Source organism: Rousettus aegyptiacus, unplaced genomic scaffold (genome assembly GCF_014176215.1).
Source record: "Rousettus aegyptiacus isolate mRouAeg1 unplaced genomic scaffold, mRouAeg1.p scaffold_m13_p_11, whole genome shotgun sequence".
In the NCBI taxonomy this organism is placed as follows: Eukaryota; Metazoa; Chordata; class Mammalia; order Chiroptera; family Pteropodidae; genus Rousettus; species Rousettus aegyptiacus.
In genome coordinates, this window is record NW_023416286.1 from 16,327,535 (window position 1) to 16,351,199 (window position 23,665).

At 35.2% G+C, this 23,665-nt stretch overlaps 1 protein-coding gene and 1 pseudogene across 2 annotated transcripts in view; one reads left to right on the forward strand and one right to left on the reverse strand.

Moving 5' to 3' along the window:
- NEK5 (NIMA related kinase 5) overlaps positions 1 to 23,665 on the forward strand; it is a 68,964-nt gene that overhangs the window by 40,215 nt on the left and 5,084 nt on the right. Inside the window, exons 20-23 of one of the 2 annotated variants that reach the window (XM_016131382.2) lie at positions 1,070 to 1,178; positions 6,199 to 6,324; positions 7,351 to 7,488; positions 17,530 to 17,641. In XM_016131382.2, coding sequence (XP_015986868.2) covers positions 1,070 to 1,178; positions 6,199 to 6,324; positions 7,351 to 7,488; positions 17,530 to 17,641 — 485 coding nt within the window. Of the gene's footprint in view, positions 1 to 1,069; positions 1,179 to 3,287; positions 6,325 to 7,350; positions 7,489 to 17,529; positions 17,642 to 23,665 lie in introns of those variants that run through there. The other variant, XM_016131386.2, reaches the window with a different exon arrangement.
- On the reverse strand, positions 11,639 to 11,762 carry LOC118609585 (annotated as a pseudogene).

Consider the following 23,665-nt stretch of genomic DNA (forward strand, 5'->3'; position numbering starts at 1 on the left):
TGTGTGTGTGTGCGCATGCGTGAGTAGCGAAGGACCAGTCCTTTTTTTTTTTAAAAAAAAAGACTTCATGTTTTGTAGCAGTCACAGCAAAATTGAGCAGAAGTTGCAGAGATTTTCCATATTCTCCTGCCCTCACATGTACACAGCCTTCCCCACTGTCATCACCCCTTGCCAGAGTGGAACATTTGTTACAACTAATGATCCTACACTGACACATCGTTATCACCTAAAGTCCACAGCTAACATCAGGGTTCACTCTTGGTGATGTACATTCTGTGGGGTTTGACAAATGTATAGTGACACGTATCCACCATTACGCTATCATACCAAGGACTTTCACTGCCGTAAAAATCCTCTGTGCTCCACCTATCTTTCAGATTTTCACTAGCATTTTGCTATGTAAGACTTTATTAGAGTGGTGATAGTTAGCGCTCACCTCTACTTAACTATTAGCCTCAAAGTATCTCAGAGATATGAGAATCAGAGAGGAGCAGATATGGGACCATTTCTGGGTTGGAATCTGAAGAGTGCTACATCCATAGTGCTTCTGTGAAGAGAGGCTCTAAAGTTGGCCTACTAGAATAAAAGAATACAGTCGAGAAAGTTTTATCTCCCAGAGTGTTCATCCTTTATTATTCTATGTTTCGGTGTGCTTGAGACAGAGTGATCATTTTTGTATTCATTGTGGAGTATTAGGAGCAGTTTTAGGGACCCACCTGATTAGGAATGTCGTATACTAACAACAGTGTGTGGTGGAAATAACCTTGGGAAATCTGTAGAATGAACTATAGTAGAACGATATGGAAGACAGGAAGTCTGGATAAAATTAAGTTGCCATATGTCATTACTGACAAGGAAAATGAATGAAAACCTTTTTGTTTCTATCTTGTTCCAACATAGTTCCACCTTTAAAATTTCACTGATTTATTCGTTTAATATACATACATTGAATACTTGCCATATATCTTGGTAAATGTTATTATTGGGAAAACAAATTTTTAAAATTCCGCCCTCACACACCAAAATATAGCTAACTTCTCATGAAACACCTGGAATTGCTTTATGCCAGGAAACTTTGACCTTTGAGGACGGCCTGAAGCTTAAGGAAAATAAACGTATAAAGGAGTATGAGGATTATACAGACGAAGCATTTGAAAAACTCTGTGGCTCAGAAGCAGGTACGTATATCTTGAAGGCTGTACATGAGAAGGAACCTTTTTATCAGAAATCCATCTTAAGCTATCTCCCACAACTCCACTGTCACCTGTCCCCGTTGCTCTCCCTGAGCGGGGCAGAGACCTGGCTCCTCTGCTTCTGCCCACCCCCATGGGGTTCGTGCTCCCTGAAACTCAGCCCTCCTTTCTCACTCCATTCACACTGTCTCCTTAGGCAATTTCGCCTGCTCCCTCAATTTCAGTTTCTGCCAGCCGGAAGCTCCACATATAGCTGCTGGAAAGCTCCCTGGACAGGTTCTACTAGCATCTCAAACTCAGCACGTGCCCAGTCACACTTCTGATCTCTTCCTTCACAGTGACCCTTTGCTTCGGGTAACACCTTGCCCAGGCTGACAGTTACTGCCGCTCAGGGTGGTTTCCAGTCCGAGGTGTCTCTTGAGTCTCCCTCCTCTTCCTTCATTCTCTCTGCCAATAGTTTAGGCCCCTGTCGTCTCTCAGCGTCCCAGTTTCCTCTTAGGATCAGGGGATGATAGTACCTGCCACACAGGCTTACTGTGAGGACTAACGTGAAATTTGGTGTTATAAAGTACCTGAGACATGCTAGGTGATTAACATATGCTATTCCTGTGTTTTCCTTTTCCCTCACTGGATTGCCTACATGTCCTTTTTGCTAGCATTTCCCTTTCATTCCCTAAATGATTGCTAGAGTTAGCTTATATTATTACCCTGCTCAAACTTTTCTTTTTTTCTTTTTTTGATAATGCCTGCAGGGTACAGTCCATTCCACACAATGTCACATTTGACACTGAGTGGCCTAACCCTGTGGTGATCTTCCTTTATTGCCCTAGAACCCCTCTTTCCTTCCACAGTGATGGGAGCCGTACATAGCTAGGTGAGCATTTACATACCCTGGCTTGGCTCAGCTTTCCTTTCCTGTAATAAGACACTTTGCTTCATTTACATCTAGAAAAATCTTTATTCAATTCAGCAGGCCTTTTATTGATAATCCCCCTTGTGCCACATGTTGTACTAGGCGGTAGGAAATCTCAAAGATGCATGAAACCTCAAAATCACAGAAGTGTCATCCAAAAAAAGGCACGAAATGTGTGTTCTGAGCCCCAAATGCTCATCATTGTTGGAGTGTGAGCTGCCCAGAGACTCAGAGAAGTAGCTACTCCTGTATAGCTTGGCACGCCAAGGAGCTTAGCCTTATCCTTTGGGTGACTTTCAGTAAAGGGAGTTAAATAGTATTTGTGATGGAGAAAAATCACACTGGCTGTATAGTTTGAAGGATGCTGTGGAGGAATGAGACCAAAGGCAGGTGACTAGTCCAGGTGGGAAACGACAGGTACACGAGCCAGAGCGATGCAGTGAGAATAGACACGGAGTGTGAACCACTGCGTATGGGGCTTGAGGAAAGGAAGACGGTCAAGGATCCTCCCAGTTTTCTAGTTCATCTGGATGAAGCTTTCACCAACCAAATAGGCATATACAGACATATATAGCGAGTTTGCTTCTACACCACCACAGTAAAGCAAATATCACAATAAAGCAAGTCATAAGAATTTTTTGGTTTCCTAGTGCATATAAAAGTTATTCATTGAAAATACTTTATTGCTAAAAATGCTGACTGTCATCTGAGCATTCAGCAAGTCATAATCTTGCTTCAGTATTGATGGCTGCTGACTGATCAAGGTGGTGGTTGCTGAAGGCTAGGGTAGCTGTGGTAAATTCTTAAAATAAGACAGCAATGAAATTTGCCACATCGATTGACTTTTCCTTGCACAATTTCTCTGTAGTATGCGATGCTGTTTGATAGCATTTTACCCACAGCAGAACTTCTTTCAAAATTGGAGTCAATCCTTTCAAACCCTGCCACTGTTTTGTCGGTTCAGTTTAGGAAATATCTTAGATCCTGTGTTGTCATTTCAACAATATTCACAGCATCTTCACTATGAGTAGATTCCATCTCAAGAAACTACTTTCTTTGCTTATCCATAAGAGGCAGCTTGTCACCTGTTAAGGTTTTATCACGAGATTGCAGCAATTTAGTCCCATCTTCAGGCTCCACTTGTAATTCTAGTTCTTTTACTATTTCCACCACATCTGCAGGTACTTCCTCCACTGATGTCTTGAATCCCTCAAAGTCATTCACCTGAAACTAATAATATAATATTGTATACCAGCTCTACTTAAATTTTAAAGTATCACTGATTACACATCACCATAAAAAATAAAATAACAAGGAAAAAATTGAGATATTGCATGAATTACAAAATGTGACGGAGACATGAAGCGAGCAAATGCTGTTAGAAAAATGGCACCGATAGATTTGCTTGAGCTAGGGTTGCCACAAACTTTCAGTTTATTTAAAAAAATGCAGTATCTGCAAAGCACAATGAAGCAAAGTGCAATAAAACTAGGTATGCCTGTGTATCATATAGAGCAAGATCAGTAGAGATAATGTAATGATGTAATTATAGAACATATTGAAGCGCAAGAGCATCAGCTGGAGACAGAAGACACAAGCTGCCTAAGGCGTAAGCCCTGAGGCAAGTCCGGGCTTCTTTAGCATATACACAGTATTTCAACCTTGGTGATGGTTGGAAATACCTAAGCAGAGGGACTAGAGTGAGGAGAAAACGGAGCTTAGGACAGACCCTTGTAATGTTTGGACAAGTTTTGAGAGAATCAGGAGAGTGAAGACCAAGAAGGAGACAAGTTCTAGAAGGAGGTGCAGGGGTTGGCAGCATTCACTGGAAGAGAGAGGCTGAGTGAGGTGGGCTGAATAACAGCGTGGGGTGTGGCTGTCCGGAGCCCTCAGTGCCTCAGTGAAAGCAGTTCAGTGAAAGGGGTGTGTCCGAAGGTTACTCTTCACATGGGTTTGATGGGAGGAGGGAGACTAGGTCGAATGTCTCAAAAGACATAGCTGCTTTTTTTTTTCAAATTAAAAATACATCTTTATTAGTCTGATAGTTTGATATGAACAATTTTCCTATATGTTTATTGACATTTCTCTTATAAATTATGTGCTCATATCCCTTATCTATTTTTCTACTGAAAATGGCATGTTTGGTTTTTCTTTATGAGACATTTAAATTAAACCTTTGCCTGTAATGTTTTGCAAGTATTTCCCCCAGTTGGTCTTTAGATTTCATTTATTGTACCAATAGCAAATGTGTGTGTGTGTGTGTGCATGTGAGCACATACATATAACTTAGGGAGAAACTTTACAAGAATTGTGCAGCGTATATGAAGAAAGCTGTACAACAAAGATCTTTAAAGACCATTTGAATAAATGGTGAGAAATAACGTTGTTGTATATTGGAAGTAAAGTATTCTTTCCAAATATCTGGATTTTTTGGCAATTTCAGACAAAACAATAGGATTTTTTTTTCTGGTGTCAGGAGATCTTGGCAGATTGGAGAATCTTGGAGATTCTTACCTAGCCAAAATATTTAGAAAAGAAGAGCAATGAAGGAACATTTACCCTTCTAAATAACAAAATATATAAATTATAGTAGGGAAAAAAGATAGATTAGGAACACACATTTTTTTGGGACAGGAAAGAACTAGTTATTCAAAATACATAGAAAAAACTCATAGAGTAAATCAGTAATAGATTCAATTTTAACAGTGAAAAGCTTTGGTAAGGCAAATAATACTAGCTCCTAGAATTGTCACTTTAAATAGTTATAGGGTAAATAATCATAAATGTCCACAAAAATTTAGCCACAAATAAGTAAATTATAATATTATTTATAGTAAAGAAAAATCTCTAGCAACCTAAAAATCTAGCAAAAAAGAATTATTTAAATTATAATACATGAAACAGAATACTATGTTTAATTTAAAATGGTTGTCTAGAAGACTATTTAACAATCTGGAAGTGATATGTCGTTAATCAAAAAAAGCACATTATGAAAGGGTGTGTAGTATGTGACTCATTTTTTGTTTCAAAACAAAGCAAGAAGTATATGCAGGGGAAATTTTTTGAAATTTTAGTAGTCTCTGGACAGTGGTATTATGGGTGATTTTTATTTTCTTCTTTGTATCTGATTTATAAATTTCTTATGATGAAATATGGTAATAAATAAGGAGAAAGATAACACAAATTATTTTAAAAATTGAGATAATGGAATAGAATGAATTTCTGTGGAAACTGACTAAAGTAAAAGTTCTCATAAAATGCCTCAAGGAGTTTGTCAATTTGTGTCACTAATATTTCTTTAGCATTTAAATATTTTGGCTTGTCAATCAAATGTTATTAATAAAAGTGAAACAATTTTAAACCTGTTTATAGTATCATTCTTATAAATATGACCTATGCTTTAGTTCATCCAAGCTGCTACAGCAAAATATCATTAACTGGGTGATTTATAAACAACAAACATTTATTTCTCACAGTTCTGTAAGGCTAGAAAGATCATGGTGCATGGTACTGGTAGGTCTGGTGTCTAGTGAGGGCCCGATTCCACTTTTAAGCTATGTCCTCACATAGCAAGAAAGGATGAGGGAGCTCTCCATGGCTCTTTTTTTTTTTTTTTTTTTTTTGATGCCTACCACCTGGTCTTCCTAGGTGGTCTTCCATCCAAGTACTAACCGAGCCCCACCCTGCTTAGCTTCTGAAGTCAGACATCGGGCTTGTTCAGGGTGGCATGGCCGTAGACCATGGAGTATGGCTCCACTAGGGAGTGAACTTAGGACTTTCTGTGTGTAAAGCAGACATGCTAACCACTACACTATGGAAAAACGTCCTCCCTGTGGCTTCCTTAAGGGCACTAATCCCATTCATGAGGGCTCTGTTCTCGGGATCTAATCACCTTCCAAAGGCCCCACCTCCTAACATTAGGTTTCAACATATAATATTCTGGGGAAACACAAATGGTCCACAGCAGTCTATATTAGAATGATGGTTGTGATTTCTCTTTTTTGAATGTACCAGCTGATGGACTGTCTCTGGGTTTCCCAAGAACTGTTTATTGGCTGCTTTTAAATTAATGAGTTATTTTCTTATACCCAGAGCTGTTCATTGAGGATGCCGCTGCTGCAGAAAACAGGAGACAGTGGGACACGGGAGCGCCTCAGACTCTGCTGCAGATGATGGCAGCGGCTGATGTCTCCTCCATATGCTCCACCAGGCCTGAGGGTGAATTTCCATCAGTGGGCATAAATCTCCAAGGCCCCAAATGCAGCTAGTGCTTACCCTGACCTGATGGTTCTCACTTTTCAGTACAATCTTTATAGACTTGGCATCAAATATCTTCCAAAGATACTGTTTTGGTTCCTCCCCTATGTCCAGAGAATTCTTGCTAATGATCCTAGACAACTGAGAGCATAGAGGAGAAAAGACCTAGAATCCCTCCTTCCTCACAGTGAGAACGTACAGGCAAGGGCAGTCGACTTGATTTGCCTTCAAATGCTAGCCCAATAACTGCCTTGGAATTTCTTGGAGGGTTGGTTTTTTTACATCACTAAAATTGGAATTAACATAATAGCTATCCCACAAGATGTAGAGAGGTAACAGCGCAAAGATACATATAAAATGGCTTTGTAAACCAATGTGTAAATGTAAGGAATATTTAGTATGTGATGAAATTGTCAATCTAATTTCCTTTATTTGCTTTCGAGCTTCTGGCATTCTTTCCTGAAGAGTGGTTTACAACATCCAGGTGTTACCTTTCTAAGGGGTGAAGATTTTTATTAGTTATTTCCTATGTTTCCCCTGATAACATGGGATTGGGGAGAGCTAAAATTTATACCCATGTAATAAGTCAAAATATGTAAGTATATCACTGAAATTAATAATTATAAGTGCATAAATTGATTTATATTTATACTATTACAAAATACTGACGGCATCAAACTTGCTAGCAAGGGCTTGCAAATGTAGTACAGTTTAATCCAATGAATCAATAAGAGGGGAAAGCTAATTTTAAAAGAAGCAAATAGAATTCAAATTTTAAGACATCAAAATAGCCAGCTTACAGATCAAAAAGTGACCCTCCCACCCATCAGCTACATGAAAGTAAGACACTAAACTTTTCTGTAAGTTTTCTTACTAATAAAATGAATGGTGGAATGAGGTTCCCTCCAAGGCTCTAACATTCTGTGATTTTATAAAAACTCGAACGAAGAAGCATTTTTATTTTCAATAACAAACTCTCCTCTTCAGATGGCCAAGTGATGGTGATCGAAAGCATTCTGGAAAACAGGAAACAGTGGCGGCACGAAGCTCCAAGAACTTTAATGAGTGTTTTGGCAGCAGCACATCTCACAAGTAGCTCATTTTCTGCCAAAGAGGAAGAATTTGGTATGTAGTTTATTTTTAAGACTATAACCAGTCCCCTGAGGAATTTTGTGAAACACTCGTAAATACTAAAAGGGGATAAAAATACCTTCGGCCTGGAGAAAAAATTGGGAAGGTGCCTAAGCCTTTTCAGAAGCTGATTTGCTTTGTCCAAGCCCGTTCCAGTTGGCACTAATGAAAGACTTGAACTGCTGAGACGGGTGGGGTAATTTTGTTTCATGTGATCAGCTGACAGCTGATGACAAGTGAAATAAGTAGGACTGGTGGCTTTGTAGATGATGAGCTAGTATTGCTTAGCTCTACCTGACAGAGTGGGTTTTTTTTCTGACATTATTCAGTAGACTCAAATTAAGACCCTATGGGTGATAAAAACATCTTCACGTAGTGTTCTAGCTTTTAGGTTTTTTGTTTTGTTTTGTTTTTACCTCCATTTTTTAGCAAGATTATTTTTATGTTTACTTCAGGGAAACCAATTGATTTTCTAAAGTTAGAGGGAATTCATATCACAGTGGGCATTTGTCCTCTGTTAGGTTTGCAGGTGTGAACTGCTACAAGAAAAGCTATTGTGACTGGCAGGTGTCAAACGGGGAGCATCTGCACCGGTGGGAGGTCTGGGACCTGGTGTTGCTGAGATCCAAGGTGAAGGCAGCAGGGAGGCATAGGGACAAACTAGATAGTAACAGAGGCTGATAAACACTTACTAAGTTAAAGAACAGTACAAAAATATATGAAACACTAAGCATAATGCAAGAGAGTTACCTGATTATTCTGCCAGCTTGTGAAGCCCAAATTTCAGTCTTTGGGAAAACTGTGTGAAAAGTCGAGTCTTAAACAATGTACAGGATTTGACTGAGACAAGAAGAAAGGGCATTTCAGATGGGGAGGACTTGTGGATACACAGGCCTGTGTCGGTGACTGCAAAAACCAGTTTGACTAAAATCTGGAAGTAGTAGATGGGGCCAGAGTCCTCGAGTATGGGAAGTCCTTCAGTATCATGGCTTATCTCAGTTGACATAACTGCCGTTTAAAACTTAAGAGAAGAGAAAGAAAGAGAGAGAGGGAGAGAGGGAGAAAAGAAAGAAGAAGAGAGAGAAAAGGGGGGGGGGAGAGAGAGAGAGAGAGAGAAACACACTGCCTTTGAAGCTCTCTTTACAGGATCTTCAAACCACAAACTGCAGGTTAATCGTCTGCTGGAGGTGGCCAGAGGAAGCTTTAGGCAGGCCTGGCTTGGCCCGGAAGCTAAGGATTGGGGCCCCAGGCCTGTAGGAGAGCTAGTTCCCATCTTTCATGACACTGAGATGGAGACATACTTGGTGGCTGTGATGTCTCTTTTTGTGTTTGCCCCTGTGATTCTTGGTGCCAATATAAAAACATCCAAGCCTGTAGAGAATTTTTATGAGGTTATTTGAGTTAAGATGACCACAATTGCGTGGAAGCAAAATCTCAATGGATTGAGAAAATGCTCCGAAGAATGGCAGTTTTACAGCTTATTTTACACATGAAAATCAAAGGAGGAGATGTAAGGAGGGTTACATGAAACCATTGGTGGTGGATTAAGGGGGGATAGGGTAAAGCAGAGAAATCTCTTGGATTGTATAAAAAGTAAGAGAGAGAGACACATACTTCTTTCACATTGGTGGGTACAGGATAATTAATAATGAACATTTACAGCACATAGAGATGTATTTGGGAAGCAAGATAACAATGAGGGGTTCTATGGGCTAATGCTTTGGTGGTTGGTGTGTCCTAAGGTGCCTGAAAAAGGAAATTACTCTGACATTTGAAAGGTATGCTATCTGAGATGCAAAAAGACAATAGGTAGACTCACTTAAGGTAAAGATTGACCTTTGTCAAGGAAGCTACAGTCCTAGGACTTGACTACCCACCATGACTCACTTTTAGCTAGGAATTTTTATGTTCAGACAACGCTATGTGGCTACTTTCAGTCTCTGAGTTGATAAGGCCCACCATGCAGGCCTCCCCTGAGCTTGTCCGGTTTAGTATGTAGCAACTTTTTCTGTCCACATTGGAGACAGTCATAGAAAACACTTCTTTTGATCTATCATGCTAAATTGATTAATTCATGAACTTATTCTATTTTCACATGGATAATTTTACATTAGGCGTATATGAGCAATTTATCTAACAGGTGGGATTAGAAATAGGAACTTGCCTTCATAGGTGGCATTCAAAGCAAAGCGCAGGTATCTTCTGTTGTAACCTACTGACATCTTCTCCCATTCCAGCTCAGCTTTGATTTTTCAGCCTCTAATTCTTTTGTTGGCCTCATCTTTCCTATCTGTGCAGCAATCTTGACTTCCCGTCCCTCATCATTTTTTCTTCTTTCAGCTCAGATAATCATCCTAAAATAGACCAAGTCTTTTCTTGGCTTAAAATCTTGCAGAAGATCCCCTCTAACCCTCAGGATAAAGTACAGACTCTTTTCAGACTCAGAGCACTTTGAAGATCAGATGGCCCCTCCCAGCCTGGCCTGTCCCAATGCCAAAGCTGCTAGCACTTCTCCATTAGCAAGTATTCCTTCCTCCCTCAGTTCAGAATGAATGACACCTCCCTCCCTTTGCCAAAATCTCTCCTGTAAGATTTCAATCTAATACAACCTCCCTCCATTTCTATCACTGTTTTATTTTTTTAATTAAAATTTTTTCTTAATTTATGTGTCATTATGTTTTATTGGCAGTTACCCTTCTCTCCTTACTTTTCCCTTATTACCAAGTAGGGCTCTGCAAAGCGGTCTGGAATATAGTAGATTTTTAATAAGTGTTTTTTGAATGAATGAGTGAAAGAGCTTGAAACTTGATTAATATGCTTCTCTTTAATCCAAAAAATTCTAATAAGTCCTTAAGTTTCTCTACTGTCTTTCCTCTTTTAGCTGCCTCTGATAATTACACATTTGTTCAGTCTCATACTCAAATTCATTTACATTCAAATATTTGTTAAATGCATGAAATACCAGCACTTTATTATTGTATTTTATCATTTAAGTGCAGGTCATAAAAAGATGCAATAGTGATTTTATTGTGAACATTTAGCGATTGCTATGAACTGGGTCTCACACTACTGCCTGTATGCCATGGATAAGGAGCCACTGTTTTAGGTGATTGGGAAAATATATGGGCATGTTTCCCTTGTAATCCTCTAGGTTTGATATCCCACAAGACAATGATTCTCTGATCATAAAAAGAAAGGTCACTTAATTTCTTGTTTAATATCTTTCTTCCTCATCTAAGCTTATGAGAGCATTGTCTTGCTCACCACCCCCCTTTGCCTCTCCATGACTAATTGTTATAGTTGGGGTGATCTAAAATCTGTCATTGCCCCGGTGGCGCTGAGGGGTCCTTAGTTCTTTTCACCAACGCAGTAAAGAATTACAGATCAGTGAGATTTAGGAAAAGTAAGATATATTGAAAGTCCGTTTCGAGAAAGAAACAGGCTATGCCAAAGAAGGCTGTAGCCTCAGGGAAGTGAGAAAGTCCGTATTATATAGTAGGGTTGTGATGGGAGGTTACGGGGGTGTGCTAGATGATTGGCATGTGAAGTCATTTTGATTGACATTTGGCTGTTAAAAACCTTTTGCCTACCGCACATGTGGTTACCCAGAATTTCAGTTAGTTATAATTATGTTCATGAACTTCCAGGCATACGCATGATATTATAATGATGGTATAATGAGGCTAAGGCATTTGTGGTCAGACCAAACCAGGAGCTAATGGCTTTCACTCTTTTGTGTCTCAGGATATAGGGATAATTTATAACCGTAAAATGGGTGCTTTAGAGAGGTCCTAAGGTAGGTCTTTGGGTGTGTCCTTTATTCCCCAGTCAGCTCATATCTACCTAACTACCTGACTAATAGTGTCTGGTATAGTGCCTAAGATTTAGTAGGTGACCAGTCTTTGTGAATGAACATACAGCCATAGGACATTTTTACCATTACTTTTGCAAATGCATGTGCTTGCCAGTATTTGTATTGCTATCAAGTTGGATAGGGAAATTACATTAAAAATAATTCTTACAGCTGTAAAGAGTCTATAAAATGACTATGCATGTGTAAATTTTAATAACTTTGCTTTTAAGAATAAGTGATTTGTCATACATTTAAGCATTATTCATATAGCCTTCATCAAACAGTTTTTTACGCCTACAACACCTGGACTTCCTAGGTGGTCTCCCATCCAAGTAAAGTACTAACCAGGCCCGACCCTGCTTAGCTTCCGAGATCAGATGGGATCAGGCTTGTTCAGGGTAGCATGGCCATAGACTAAAAGTCTTTTTAAAATGAGGTTTTCTCAAACAAATGTTTAATTCGTCCTACTTTTAAAAATTTAAAATAGCAAGACTTTCTAAAGTCCTTTTGAATGAATCTTATTAGTAAAAGGTATACTACTTAAATAAGAACAAGTATTTTTTTTTTACATGTATGTAATTAATTCAGGGTGGTAAATTTGTTTATAGTTTAACCACTCCAAATGAATCTTTGGTGGGAAAGTAAACTCCATTTTTCTTGTATAAGTTTTCAGGCCACATAGTTGCCTTGGTAACAGCAAAGTTGCATTTCCTAATAACAGCTGATTTACATTTCTATAGTTAGCTATTCATTCTTTCTTGTATCCTGTTAAACAAGAACAAGAACCTGCTAAAATTGTCTTTCCAAAACAGGAAAACAAAAACTATCAGATTCCCACACCAAGTGGAATACTCAGCCTACTTCTAATTAGCCAGACTACTTCATAGATGAGATATATCAGTCTACTTCATTAATTTTATGCACTTTAGGAAATAACATGGGCAATGGTTTTAAATGAAACTTATATTGATTAAAAATAGGTAAACATTTAATTACAGTGTGGTGAAATTTCCACTTGCAGGTGTGTACATAAATAGCCATGTAATAGTTTACCAAAAAAAAAAAAAAAAGTGCCACACTTTGCTTTTAGTTTTGGAGAAAAATTCCTATTTCAAATCCCAACATCTTAAATAAATTTCTAATTTATGCCTAATGTAACATTTTCCATGTAAAAATATAGTAAATTCATGAATTAATTTCCTCGCAATGATGGAAAGAGAGAGAGGATATACATAACCAAAATAGCACATAATTGGGAGGTGGTAAATGTAGTTAGAATATTTCGCATTTACACATTGTTTGAGAAGTGGCAAAAGTATTAAATTATATTATACTTTAAGACATCAAAAACACGTTTAGTAATATCTAGAGTAAATACTATATTACAGTAAAGTAATATGTAATATACAAACAGAAGAAAAAATTGAGATTATGATAAATACTTAATCTAGAAAGTAGCAAGAAAGAGAAGTAGCTGAGTCAAATAGAAGACAAATAGTAAAATGGTAGATTTAAACTCAAATATATAAAGAATTACACTAGATGTGTGAGTATTAAAGACTCCAATTAAAAGACAGTTTCAAATTGGATTAAAAAAAAACAAGACTCAACTATATACTGCTTTAAAATGATATTCTTTAAATATAAGTATATAGAAAGGTAGAAGGTAAATGGAAAAAATATAACATGCAAACACTAACTAAAGGAAAATTCATTTTAAGACGAGTAGCATAGCTATAAATACTTTTTATAGTGAAAAAAGTGTCAATACATCACAAAGATATAATGATCTTAAATTTTTATGTACCTAATAACATAATGTAAAACATATAAAGCATAAGTTGACAGATATATAGAAGAAATAGGCAAATCTACCACATAGCAGGAAAATGTAACATCCTTTCTCAGTAGTTGATTGGACAGATAAAATCATTAAGGATGTAGAAGATTTAACCAACAGGATTAATAAACTTGACATGATCGACATATTTAGAACATTACACCCAGTCGTGGCAGAAAATATCTTCCTTTCAAGTTCACGTGGAATGTTTACCAGTATTTTTCAAAGCTGGACTATAAAGTTTTATTTCAGCAAATTTTTATCTCAGGCCACATTTGAATTTCCCCAGTCGTCCCAAAAACGTCCTTTGCAAATGATAGTCCAAGTAGTATCCTCTCAAGGACCAGTTTTTTATGTGATTAATATTTCCCCTGTCTTTTGAATTAGCACAGCTCTCCCTCTCCACCCCTTTCTTCATGACAGTGATTTGTTGAAGGTATTACCATGTTGTCCTACAGAATGATCCATCTTCTGGATTTGTCTCATTTTTTTGTTTTATAAATAAATGTATATCTCATATATTTTTTGTAAACTGAAAATTATAACTAAAATTTGATGGTTTGAAGTTAAATGCTCTCTCGCTAAATATATTCTAGGTAATGTATACTTTATATTGCATCAAAGCAGAAGACACATGTCTAGTTAACTCATCATAAGTAAGACTAAGACCGACCACTGATTAAAGGAGGTGCTAGACTGATAGCCTCCAGTTTACAATTATGTTTTACCTCTTAAGACTAGAATGCAATATGTGTAGTGAGTGTTACTTTGGCACTATACAAATCCCCATCAACCATTCACTTAATGGTTTTAACATCAATAATAATTCTTGTCTGAGGCAATTATTTCCAAAGTATTTTTGAAATAATATTTTTCAAATTCAATAAATGTATTAAATCTGTAGATAATCAAATATAGCAATTGTTTTCTTTGTGTATTCTTAGGAGGCTTAAAATGGCTTTCCTAGCCTTAAATCTGAAAAAATATTCACTTTTATTATCTAGTCCTTTTCTGTTTTCTTTTTTCACAATTCAATCTGTAATCTTTTGGTATTTATTTTGGTATATAGTATAATGTAGAAGCTAACTTTAATTTTTTCTCCAAATAACCAATTTTCCAAAACTATTTATTGACTAATAGATTTTCTTATTGGTTTTAAATTCCTTTTACTACACACACACACACACACACACACACACACACACACACACGGATTCATTTCTAGGCTATTCATCCTCTATTGATACATAAATGTAATTCCCTACACCTGTGTCATTATTTGATTTTTCTTTTAGGATTTTTTTTTCTTTACTATGATAGTATAAATTTCCTCTGTAAAAATGTTTAAAAGGTGTATCATGGTAATGAAAAGAGAACAATGCCAAAAATCTAAACAGTTATATTTACATTTAGAATACATAAAGATTTTTACATTAGATTCTCTCTGTAGAATATTTCCAGGCAGCATTGGATAATAGTTAAGAATGGGTTCTATACCTAGACAAATCTTGTATAATTTTTGGCCCTGATAACCAATCTTTCTTCAGTTTCCTCCTTTGTAAAATCAGAATTAAGATGGTACCAACCTCAAAAGGTTGTTTTAAATATCAAGTGAGATATCGTATGTAAAATGTCTAGCAAGTTGCCTGTCCGAGTAGGTGTTGAATAAGTTATAGCTTTAAAATAGTGGCCAAGAATACTCATTGTGATGCACCTGATCACCATGTGATCTTTGGTGAGTCACTTAAACCCTCTGTGCCTCAGTTTCCTGAAATTCACCAATTCTGAGATGCACATTTATTTTCCTTCCCTTTTAATATTTCTGAAGTTGGGATGTAGCATGCAATTAATGGTGTTTTATAGTTACTGTAGGCCAGGCAGTAGTCCTGATATATTATTATTGTCTGGGCCCCAGTGAACATTAAAACTTGTGAAATGAGTGTTAGGGTAGGGATTTTTTCCTGGAGACTTCTTTTGACCCTTAGGAACCACGTGGTTGTAAAGTGCATGTGGAAGAGGTAGATCGTGGTAGATTACAAAAATGGGCACAGTCCTTTGCTCTTCCCTGTATCCATGACTTTTGCAGTATTACTTTGTAGCTCCTTCATCATTGAATGTTTTTTTCCCCTTTCTCCTTGAATCTCAACTGGCCCATGATTTGCTTAGACTATAGAAAGCAGTGGAAGTGGTGGTGTACCAAATCTGAGTATTCAAGGAACTTCTGCTCTTTTTGGGGGGGATCCCTGTCCAGCTCTCAACTAGCTTGGATAGGCCAGCTGGAAAATGGGAGACCACATGGAACAGAGAGACAGTACATCTCAAGTGAGGGCATACTAGAACAGCCAGCCTCCAGCTGGCCCGGCAAGTAACTGCAGATGCATTAGTAGGCACAGCTGATACCAGAAGAGCCAACCAGCTGAGCCCAGCCGAGTTTGCCTAACTGCAGAATTGTAACCTAAATAAATGGTTACTGTGTTAAGTCACTAAGTTATATGGTGGTTTATTATTCTGCAAAAGCTAACTAATGTAGACATACATACTCAGCAAAATTCCCAAAGTAGTAGTTAAAAATAGTCTAGTTCTGCATAATTTTAAAGCCACTTGAGAAACCAGCATTTTCGATTTTTGTAAATTCTTTAAGTTCTTTTGCGGATTCTTTTAAGAAAATCTGTCTCAACAATGCATTCAATTTCAACAAGATTTAAAGCCATTCATATGACTCTTATCGAAAGCAGAAAATAACAAGTATTTACAATGATGTGGAATAGTTGGAACCATTATGCACTGTTGGTGAGACTGTAAAATAGTGCAGCCATTATAGAAAACAGTATAGAGTTTCCTAAAAAAATTAAAATAGAACTGCCATATGATTCAGCAATCCTGCTTCTGGGTATATATCCAAAAGAATTGAAAGCAAGATCTCAAAAAGATATTTTTGCATACTCATATTCATTGTAGTATTATTCATAATAACAAAGATGTGGAAGAAATTTAAATGTTCATTGATGGATAAATGGATCAATAAAATGTGGTATAAACAAATAATAGAATATTATCCAGCCTTAAAAAAGAAGAAAATCCTGTCACATTCTATAACATAGATGAACTTTGAGGACTTTATGCTAAGTAAAATAAGTCAATCAAAAAAAGACAAATATTATATGATTCCACTTACATGAGGTATCTAAAGTAGTCAAGCTCTTAGAAACAGAAAGTACAACAGTAGTTTCCAAGAGCTAGGAGAAGGGAGAAATGAGGAATTGTCGTTCAGTGGAAATTAAGTTTCAGTCATGCGAGATGTAAAAGTTTTAAAGATCTGTTGTACAACAATGTGCATATATTTAATAATACTGTACTGTTAAATATTAAGTGGGTAAATGTGTTATGTACTTCTTATCACAATAAAAACAGATATCAACAACTTAAAAAGTAATCAGAATTCCCTGTTTGTCTCATGAATTGTTTTATTATGGTCTGTTTGAAACAGGATTCATAAAGTTTGATTGATATGTAAAAAAATAAATAATTCAGAGGATTAAGATTCTGAATGTGAGGAATTTTAGTTATACCTTATCAATTTGTTTCACTTATATTTTCCTTTTTATGAGTATATGAGAGTGATATAAGACAAAAAAATATACTTAGGACTAAGAGAGTTCTTATAATAATTTATATTTGGAAAATATAAAATCTAAAGGTAAGAAAACATTGTATCATTTTATTGGGAACATTTCTTTGCCATTGGTGTATAAAATAAAAGTTCATTTTATAATCAGTGAAATTTAGAGTTGTCCAGGGGACAAAATATTGTACTATCTTCAGTCTAGATTTTTTTCCCGAGGAAAAAATTATGTTTTAAATAAAAACAATAAATCCACTCCCCCTCACCACCACCAAAAAAAGATAAAGTTGTGTGTGTGTGCTTTGAGTTTTCTCTGCAGATATTAATGATTGAGCCTAACAATGATCTGGATACTCATTATATAGAAACAGTGAAGAATAGGGTGGTCCAATAGTGTTGGAAATTCTTAAATTTTTACAATACAGATTTTAAAAACTTTTTTATACAATCAGAATCTATCCCCAAAGTGGCAGTATTTTGCCTCTTCGTCCCTGATCCTTATTCTTCTCACTTCTTTTACTTGTCTTGTGTTGTTTGTTACCTTCAGTGCAGTGCCGAGCAGTTGGGGTGTCAGTTGTCATCTTGTCTTACTTGTTTTAGTGGAAATGATTTAAAGCTTTTACCATTATGGTGGATGTTTACTACAGGATTTTTGGTACATACCCCTCATCAGATGTTATGCTGGAATGCTTTCATCTCCATCTCTCTGTCATTTAACAGTAGGAACATTAAATCAATGGTTTCCTAAAGAAGATGAGGAGAAGGTGGAAATGGTCTCTGGAACTGAGGTGGATGAGGAACAACTAGAATCAAGATCTGATGATGATGATACGTAAGTAAATTATATCCAGATGCCTAATGAAAGTAGAAAGTTCAAACGCCGTTGTGGAGACATAGAAGATAGCCTCAGACACCTAGCTAAGGAGACCAGGTTTCACTATATTCATAGGTTTGTTTTGGGCTCTCCATTCTTTTCTAGTGGCATCATGTCCTACCTCTGCACCAGTGATGTCCTGTCTCTATTCCTGTGGCATTATCATACCTTTTGCTATCTGGCGGGACTAGTCCCCACACCTTCTTCTAGCCTTCATATCTTTTTCTTTATACTTATCTTAGCTGTTATTGCCCTTTACTCAATATGCACATCCTTGTATTCTCTTATAAAGTGTCATGAAAACCTTTGTTGGGATTTTGTTGAGAATAACATTATGTTTGTTGATTAACTTGTGGGCATTGACATCTTTGTGATTATAAATCTTAACACCCATGAATATCATACAGCTTTCCACTGCTGTACCTTTTCTAATATTCTTCAGTATTTCTGCTGTGTCCTTCATGGTATAGTTTCCACTTAATTTTTTCGTTGTTACTGCTGCCCTTATTGATGGGGTCATTTTTCTCCTTACTGTGTTTTCAACTTAGCAACTGCTAGCGTGTAGAACACTACTGATGCTGTATCCTATGTGACCTTACTGAACTCTCTTATTCTGAAATTTGGAGTCCTTTGAATTTAAAAAATTTTATTATTTATTTTAAAAATATGTAGCATATTCATATGGTTCCAAATTCAAAAGGTATACTTTTTTCATAGTCTTCCTGCTGTCTCTTTATCTCAGCCACATAATTCCTCTCCACAAAGTCAACCAATCTAATCTGCTTCTTGTGCATGCTTCTGAGGAATTCCATTAAAATGTAAGCAAATATGTATATCTTATGTATGTGTGTGTTCTTTTTATTTTTTATAGAAACAGTTTCAGAGTGTACATACTATTGTGAAACTTCCTTTTTTTCCTTAGAAATGGATTTTGAATACATATCATATATAAATAGTAGTGTGTGTGTATATACATAATATATACACACACATATACATATATATATATATACACACACACACATATAGTTTAAATTCTCAGAATAGTGTTGAGTCAAGGAATATGTACATTTGTAATCGATACTGTCCAATTGCCCTTCACAGAGGTGACACCGATGAACACTTCTACCAACAGTGTATGGAGGTGCCTGTTTACCCATTTTCTTGCTCAGTGTGTTACCAAACTTCTGGATCATGACACAATTGATAGGTGAAAAAAATGACATTTCAGGCCAGTTTTAATTGGGTCTTCTTTTATAAGTGAGGTTGTCTTTGCACATGCTTAAGACCCATCTTTATTTCCTCCAATGGGAACAACTTATTAAATGGCCTTAGCCATTTAAAAAATTTAGGCTATTAACATTATATTGATTTTGGGAGCTCTTTCTACTTGAGAGAAATTAGTCTTTTATCTGTAAGATGATTCAAGAATATTTTCCCCAGTTTTTTGTTTGCCTTTTGATTTTATTTATTGTGGCTTGTGTCATGTAGGAATTTCTTATTTTTATGTAATTAGGTTTACCAATTGTTTCATAAAATGTGATATCAGGATTTTTAAAGAACTTTTATGATTTAATTTGATTTAATTTTATATTTAGTTAAATATTTTATTCATCTGAAATTTTACTCATATTACACTGGAAAGTGTGACTCCTACTTTTTATTTCTCCAAATAAGTCCTTACTCTTCTAGCGCCATTTATTGAAAATCTTTATTTTTTTTCTACGAATTTGAAATGCCACTTTTATGATATACTACATGTTTATATGTATCTCTATCCAATTTCTATTCTTTATAGTCTAATTATTGTATTATAAACATATTTATAATATAGATTATTATTTTGGGGATTTGGTTCCCTTAAATACTTTTATTTTTCAGGATTTGCTTATCTAGTTTTGTTTATTAATGTTTTTATATGAACATTAGAATTAACCCGCCTACAAAATAAAAGAGAGAAGGAAGGAAGGAAGGGAGGGAGGGAGGGAGGAAAGAGAAGAGAGGGAGGAGGAGGGAAAGGAAGGAGGAAGGAAGAATTTTCTCAGTCTGCTTCCTGCTAGTAGAATTTCGGAGTCCAGCAGCCTCTTTTCATATAGCTCTGTCTCTGTCCCTTTTGGTCCAACCTTGTTATGTTTCTGTGTGTGTGTGTGTGTGTGTGTGTGTGTGTGTGTGTGTGTGTGTGTATCTATATCTATCTATCTATCTATCTATCTATCTATCTATCTATATTTTTCCCCCCTAAAAAAGTCTTGTAGGTCTTTGCAAATCTTACTGGGATTTATTTCATTAGACAAAAGCCAGACCCACAGATCTTTTTAAGATAAGCCATTCTCAGTCTTGGGCTTTAGACTACTGAAGGACAACACCACCCTTAAAGCTTTCTGGAGACCTTATTGTTTGAGAATAATTTTGAGATTCATTCATGTTGTTACATGTATTGATAGTTCATTGTTTTTTTGCTAAGTAGTATTCCATTTTAAGGATATACTATAATTGGATTTATACATTCACCTGTTGATGGACACTTACGTCGTTTCTAGTTTTGGACTATTATAAATAAAGCTGTTATGAATATTTACATACCCATCTTTGTATATACATTTCTCTTGAGTAAATATCTAAGAATAAAATGATTAGGTGAATGTTTAACTTTTTAAGAATTTGCCAAACTGTTTTCCAAAGTGGTGGTACATTCCCATGAATAGTGTATAAGATTTCTAGTTGCTCTACTTTATCAACATTTGTTATGGTCAGTTTAAATTTTTTAAACTAATTTAATGGGTGTGTATGGAGTCTTTGTAGTTTTTTGAATTACAGGCATAATTTATATATCCTTGCTACCAGTCCTTTGTCAGATATATACCTTGCCAATATTCTCAGTCTCTGGGCTTTCTTATTAATTTTCTTTATAGTATGATTCAAGTTTGAAGTCTCCAACTAATGTGTTTTTAAATCCCTTTTTTAAAATTCAGGATTTCTAATTTATTTGTATTTTGGACAAAGATCATCATCTGAATATTAGTGATTAAAAAATGTCCTGGGAGTCCTATTGTTATTTAGTACAGTGTCAATTTTATGACTGTTACTTATGTACTTGAAAAAAAGTTCATGTTCTTACTATTTTGGGGTTATATATGTTCTATATGATATCTATTATATCAAACTTAAAATATTTTTCATTAAGTATTTATAGCCTTTTTTTGCTTCTTGTTGGAGGTACATTAAAATCTTCAACTTTTGTCTCTATTAATGCTATTTGCCTTTTGTTTTATCTGATACTGATATTGCTATTCCAATTTTTAAACTTTTAAAATTTAATATTTTAGTATTTTTATGACATATTTTTCTGTTCTTTTATTTTCATCATTTTTGTATGATTTCATTATGTTTCTTATAAAGTGTTTATAGCTGGTAGATATACTTTGTCATGTGATAATCTCTTTTTAATTAGTTTAATTTAATAAAATTTATTATAATTATCAGTATAGTTGGGCTTCAATATAAGTTTTAAGCGTGATTTTCGATATACCTTCATTTCTCATTTCCTTTTCCTCCTCCTTTTCCAGCCTTTTGTTAGGTTGAGAAACTTTTCAATATTATTTTGTTTCTTCTACACTAGTTTTGAAGATACAGATTATAGTTCTATTCTTTTAATAGTTCTCTTTTATGTATTATCTACAAATTCATCTAACAAATTCCAAAGTTGCTCAGTATTACTTTCTTCCTCCCTAGTGGTTATGTTTAAATAACTACCAAAATTTTTCCATCCTGATATTGTTATCTAGAGTAATAATTTTACTTAAAAACTTTTTTTCATTGTGGAAAATTTCAAACATAGTAAAAGTACAGAGACTAGCATAATGAACTCTCATGTATCCATCATCCAGCTTTAACAATGATCAACATTGTTTTTTACTCCCCCACAACCCCTACACATTTTTTTGTGTAAGTTTGGAAAATTCTAAGTTTTAGACATCAAACCATTAATCCAATTTTAGCTTTTTTGAAATAAAAATATTATATGTATTTAAAACATGCATAGAAATCTGTATCATTTTCAAAAGTACATGTTTAATCTCAAATTTAATTTAATTTGCCAGCATAGTTTATCATTTTCTGAACTTGGTATGGTTTTTATCTAATCCATCTTTTCCTTCTGGTTTCAGTTTTCTTCTTGTCAATTTATATCTTTTAATAATTCTTTAAGAAAAGTCAGAGAGTGGTATACTCTCTTATTGTTTGCACACTGAAAATTGTTTTTATTTTACCTTCAATCTTTAGCAGTAGTTTAGCTGGGCAAACAATTCTAGGTTGACAATTATTTTTCTCCTGGTCTCTGTTACTGTTGATGAGGAATCTGCTTTTACCTAATTGTTTTTCTTTTAGAAACATGCTAACTTTCTTCCTAGTACTTTCATAATTTTCTTCTTATCTTTAGGTTCTCTTATTTAATGGTAGTATGTCTAGGTCTGGATTTGTCTTTTTTTCTGCTTGGTTCACTTTATTCTGAGAACTTTATTTCTGACTTTCTTTAAGCCTGGAAAATTTTTGCCTACTGTTTCTCCAAATACTGTTTTTCTAATTCTCTCCACTTTTGTCCTCCAGTTAGATATACTTTGGAACTTCTCAGTCTGTCCCCAATAATATCTAATTGTATTTTCATATTTTTTATTCTTCTCTTTGCTCCATTTTAGGTGAATTTTTGAATACTGTTTTCTAAAGCTATCTGTTTATCTATTAGGTTTTTAATAGTTATTATCTATTTCATATCTAAGATTCATAATTTTTTATATTTATGTGGTCTTGCTTCATTATTGCATAATTATTTCTCTTAATTTAAAACCATTTTAAAAGGACGCTGTGCTTTAATTTATCTCTTTGAACATACTTACTTTAAGAGCTTTTTCAAAACCCTCTTCCCTGCTATAATCTATTGAAAGTCAGACTCCCAAACAAGGGCTTGTAAATGAATAAATAAACAAACAACTAAATAAAAATGAAAAAAATTATACATGAAAATAATTTTACCTGGAGTTAGTTCATGGTCCAGGTTTTTTTGTTGTTCTTGCTCATCTTTCTTACCATAAGATTTATTCATGTATCATAGGACTCGAGTTTGCAGGCACATTTTGTTTCGGAGGGGTTTTTTTCCTTTTAAAATTTTCTTTTTTCTCTTCTTATCTCTGTGCAGCTTCTACATATCAAATAGTTTTCTGTTTTCTTCAGTGGGTTCCCCTCCATTCTTCTAGCTGGAAACCTTGAAGAACCACACGTCAGTGCAAGGGTGGTCTAGAAAAAGTTCCAGTAATGTGGCTTGTCTGTTTTCGTCGAGGCTATGGTAGAAAAATTCTTCCTGATAATTTATAACTGTGGATTTGTCTTCATTCAGGTTTGGAGTTTGAATTTACAATACTTGGGTGGTCTAGAAACATGTATGTTGAGAAATTAACATTAAAATTCACAGTAAGGGATCAAAATATTCTGGAATCCCTAGAAGTAAATTTAAAACACACTGGAGAGCTATAACTTCAGTCCAGGTGACTTGAGTTTTCTCACTAAAGCACTGATAAAGATGACTCAATTAAAAATTTTAAAAAAGAATCCACTATGAGAGATAGTAAACACATCAAATAGCTGAATTAGACCATAAGAACTTCAGCTAATATAATTATCTTATGATTATTAATATTCATATAATTAATATTGTATATTTACAAATATTTAATAAAAATCAAAACATAAGAAAAAAGATTCATCAAATAAGAGCAGAAAGATTTTATAAGTAACCAAATAGAACTTCTAGAGTGAAAAGCTGCACCAAAATAAATTAAAATTTGACTGATAGTTTAAAAAACAGAATATGTATAGTTAATGAGGAAATTAGTAACTGGAAGATAGAGCTGAGAAAAAATGTAGAAAAATGTGAAAGAGGAGTTAAGAGGCATGGAGGTCCAATAGATTCTAAAAAGAATTCCAAAAGAA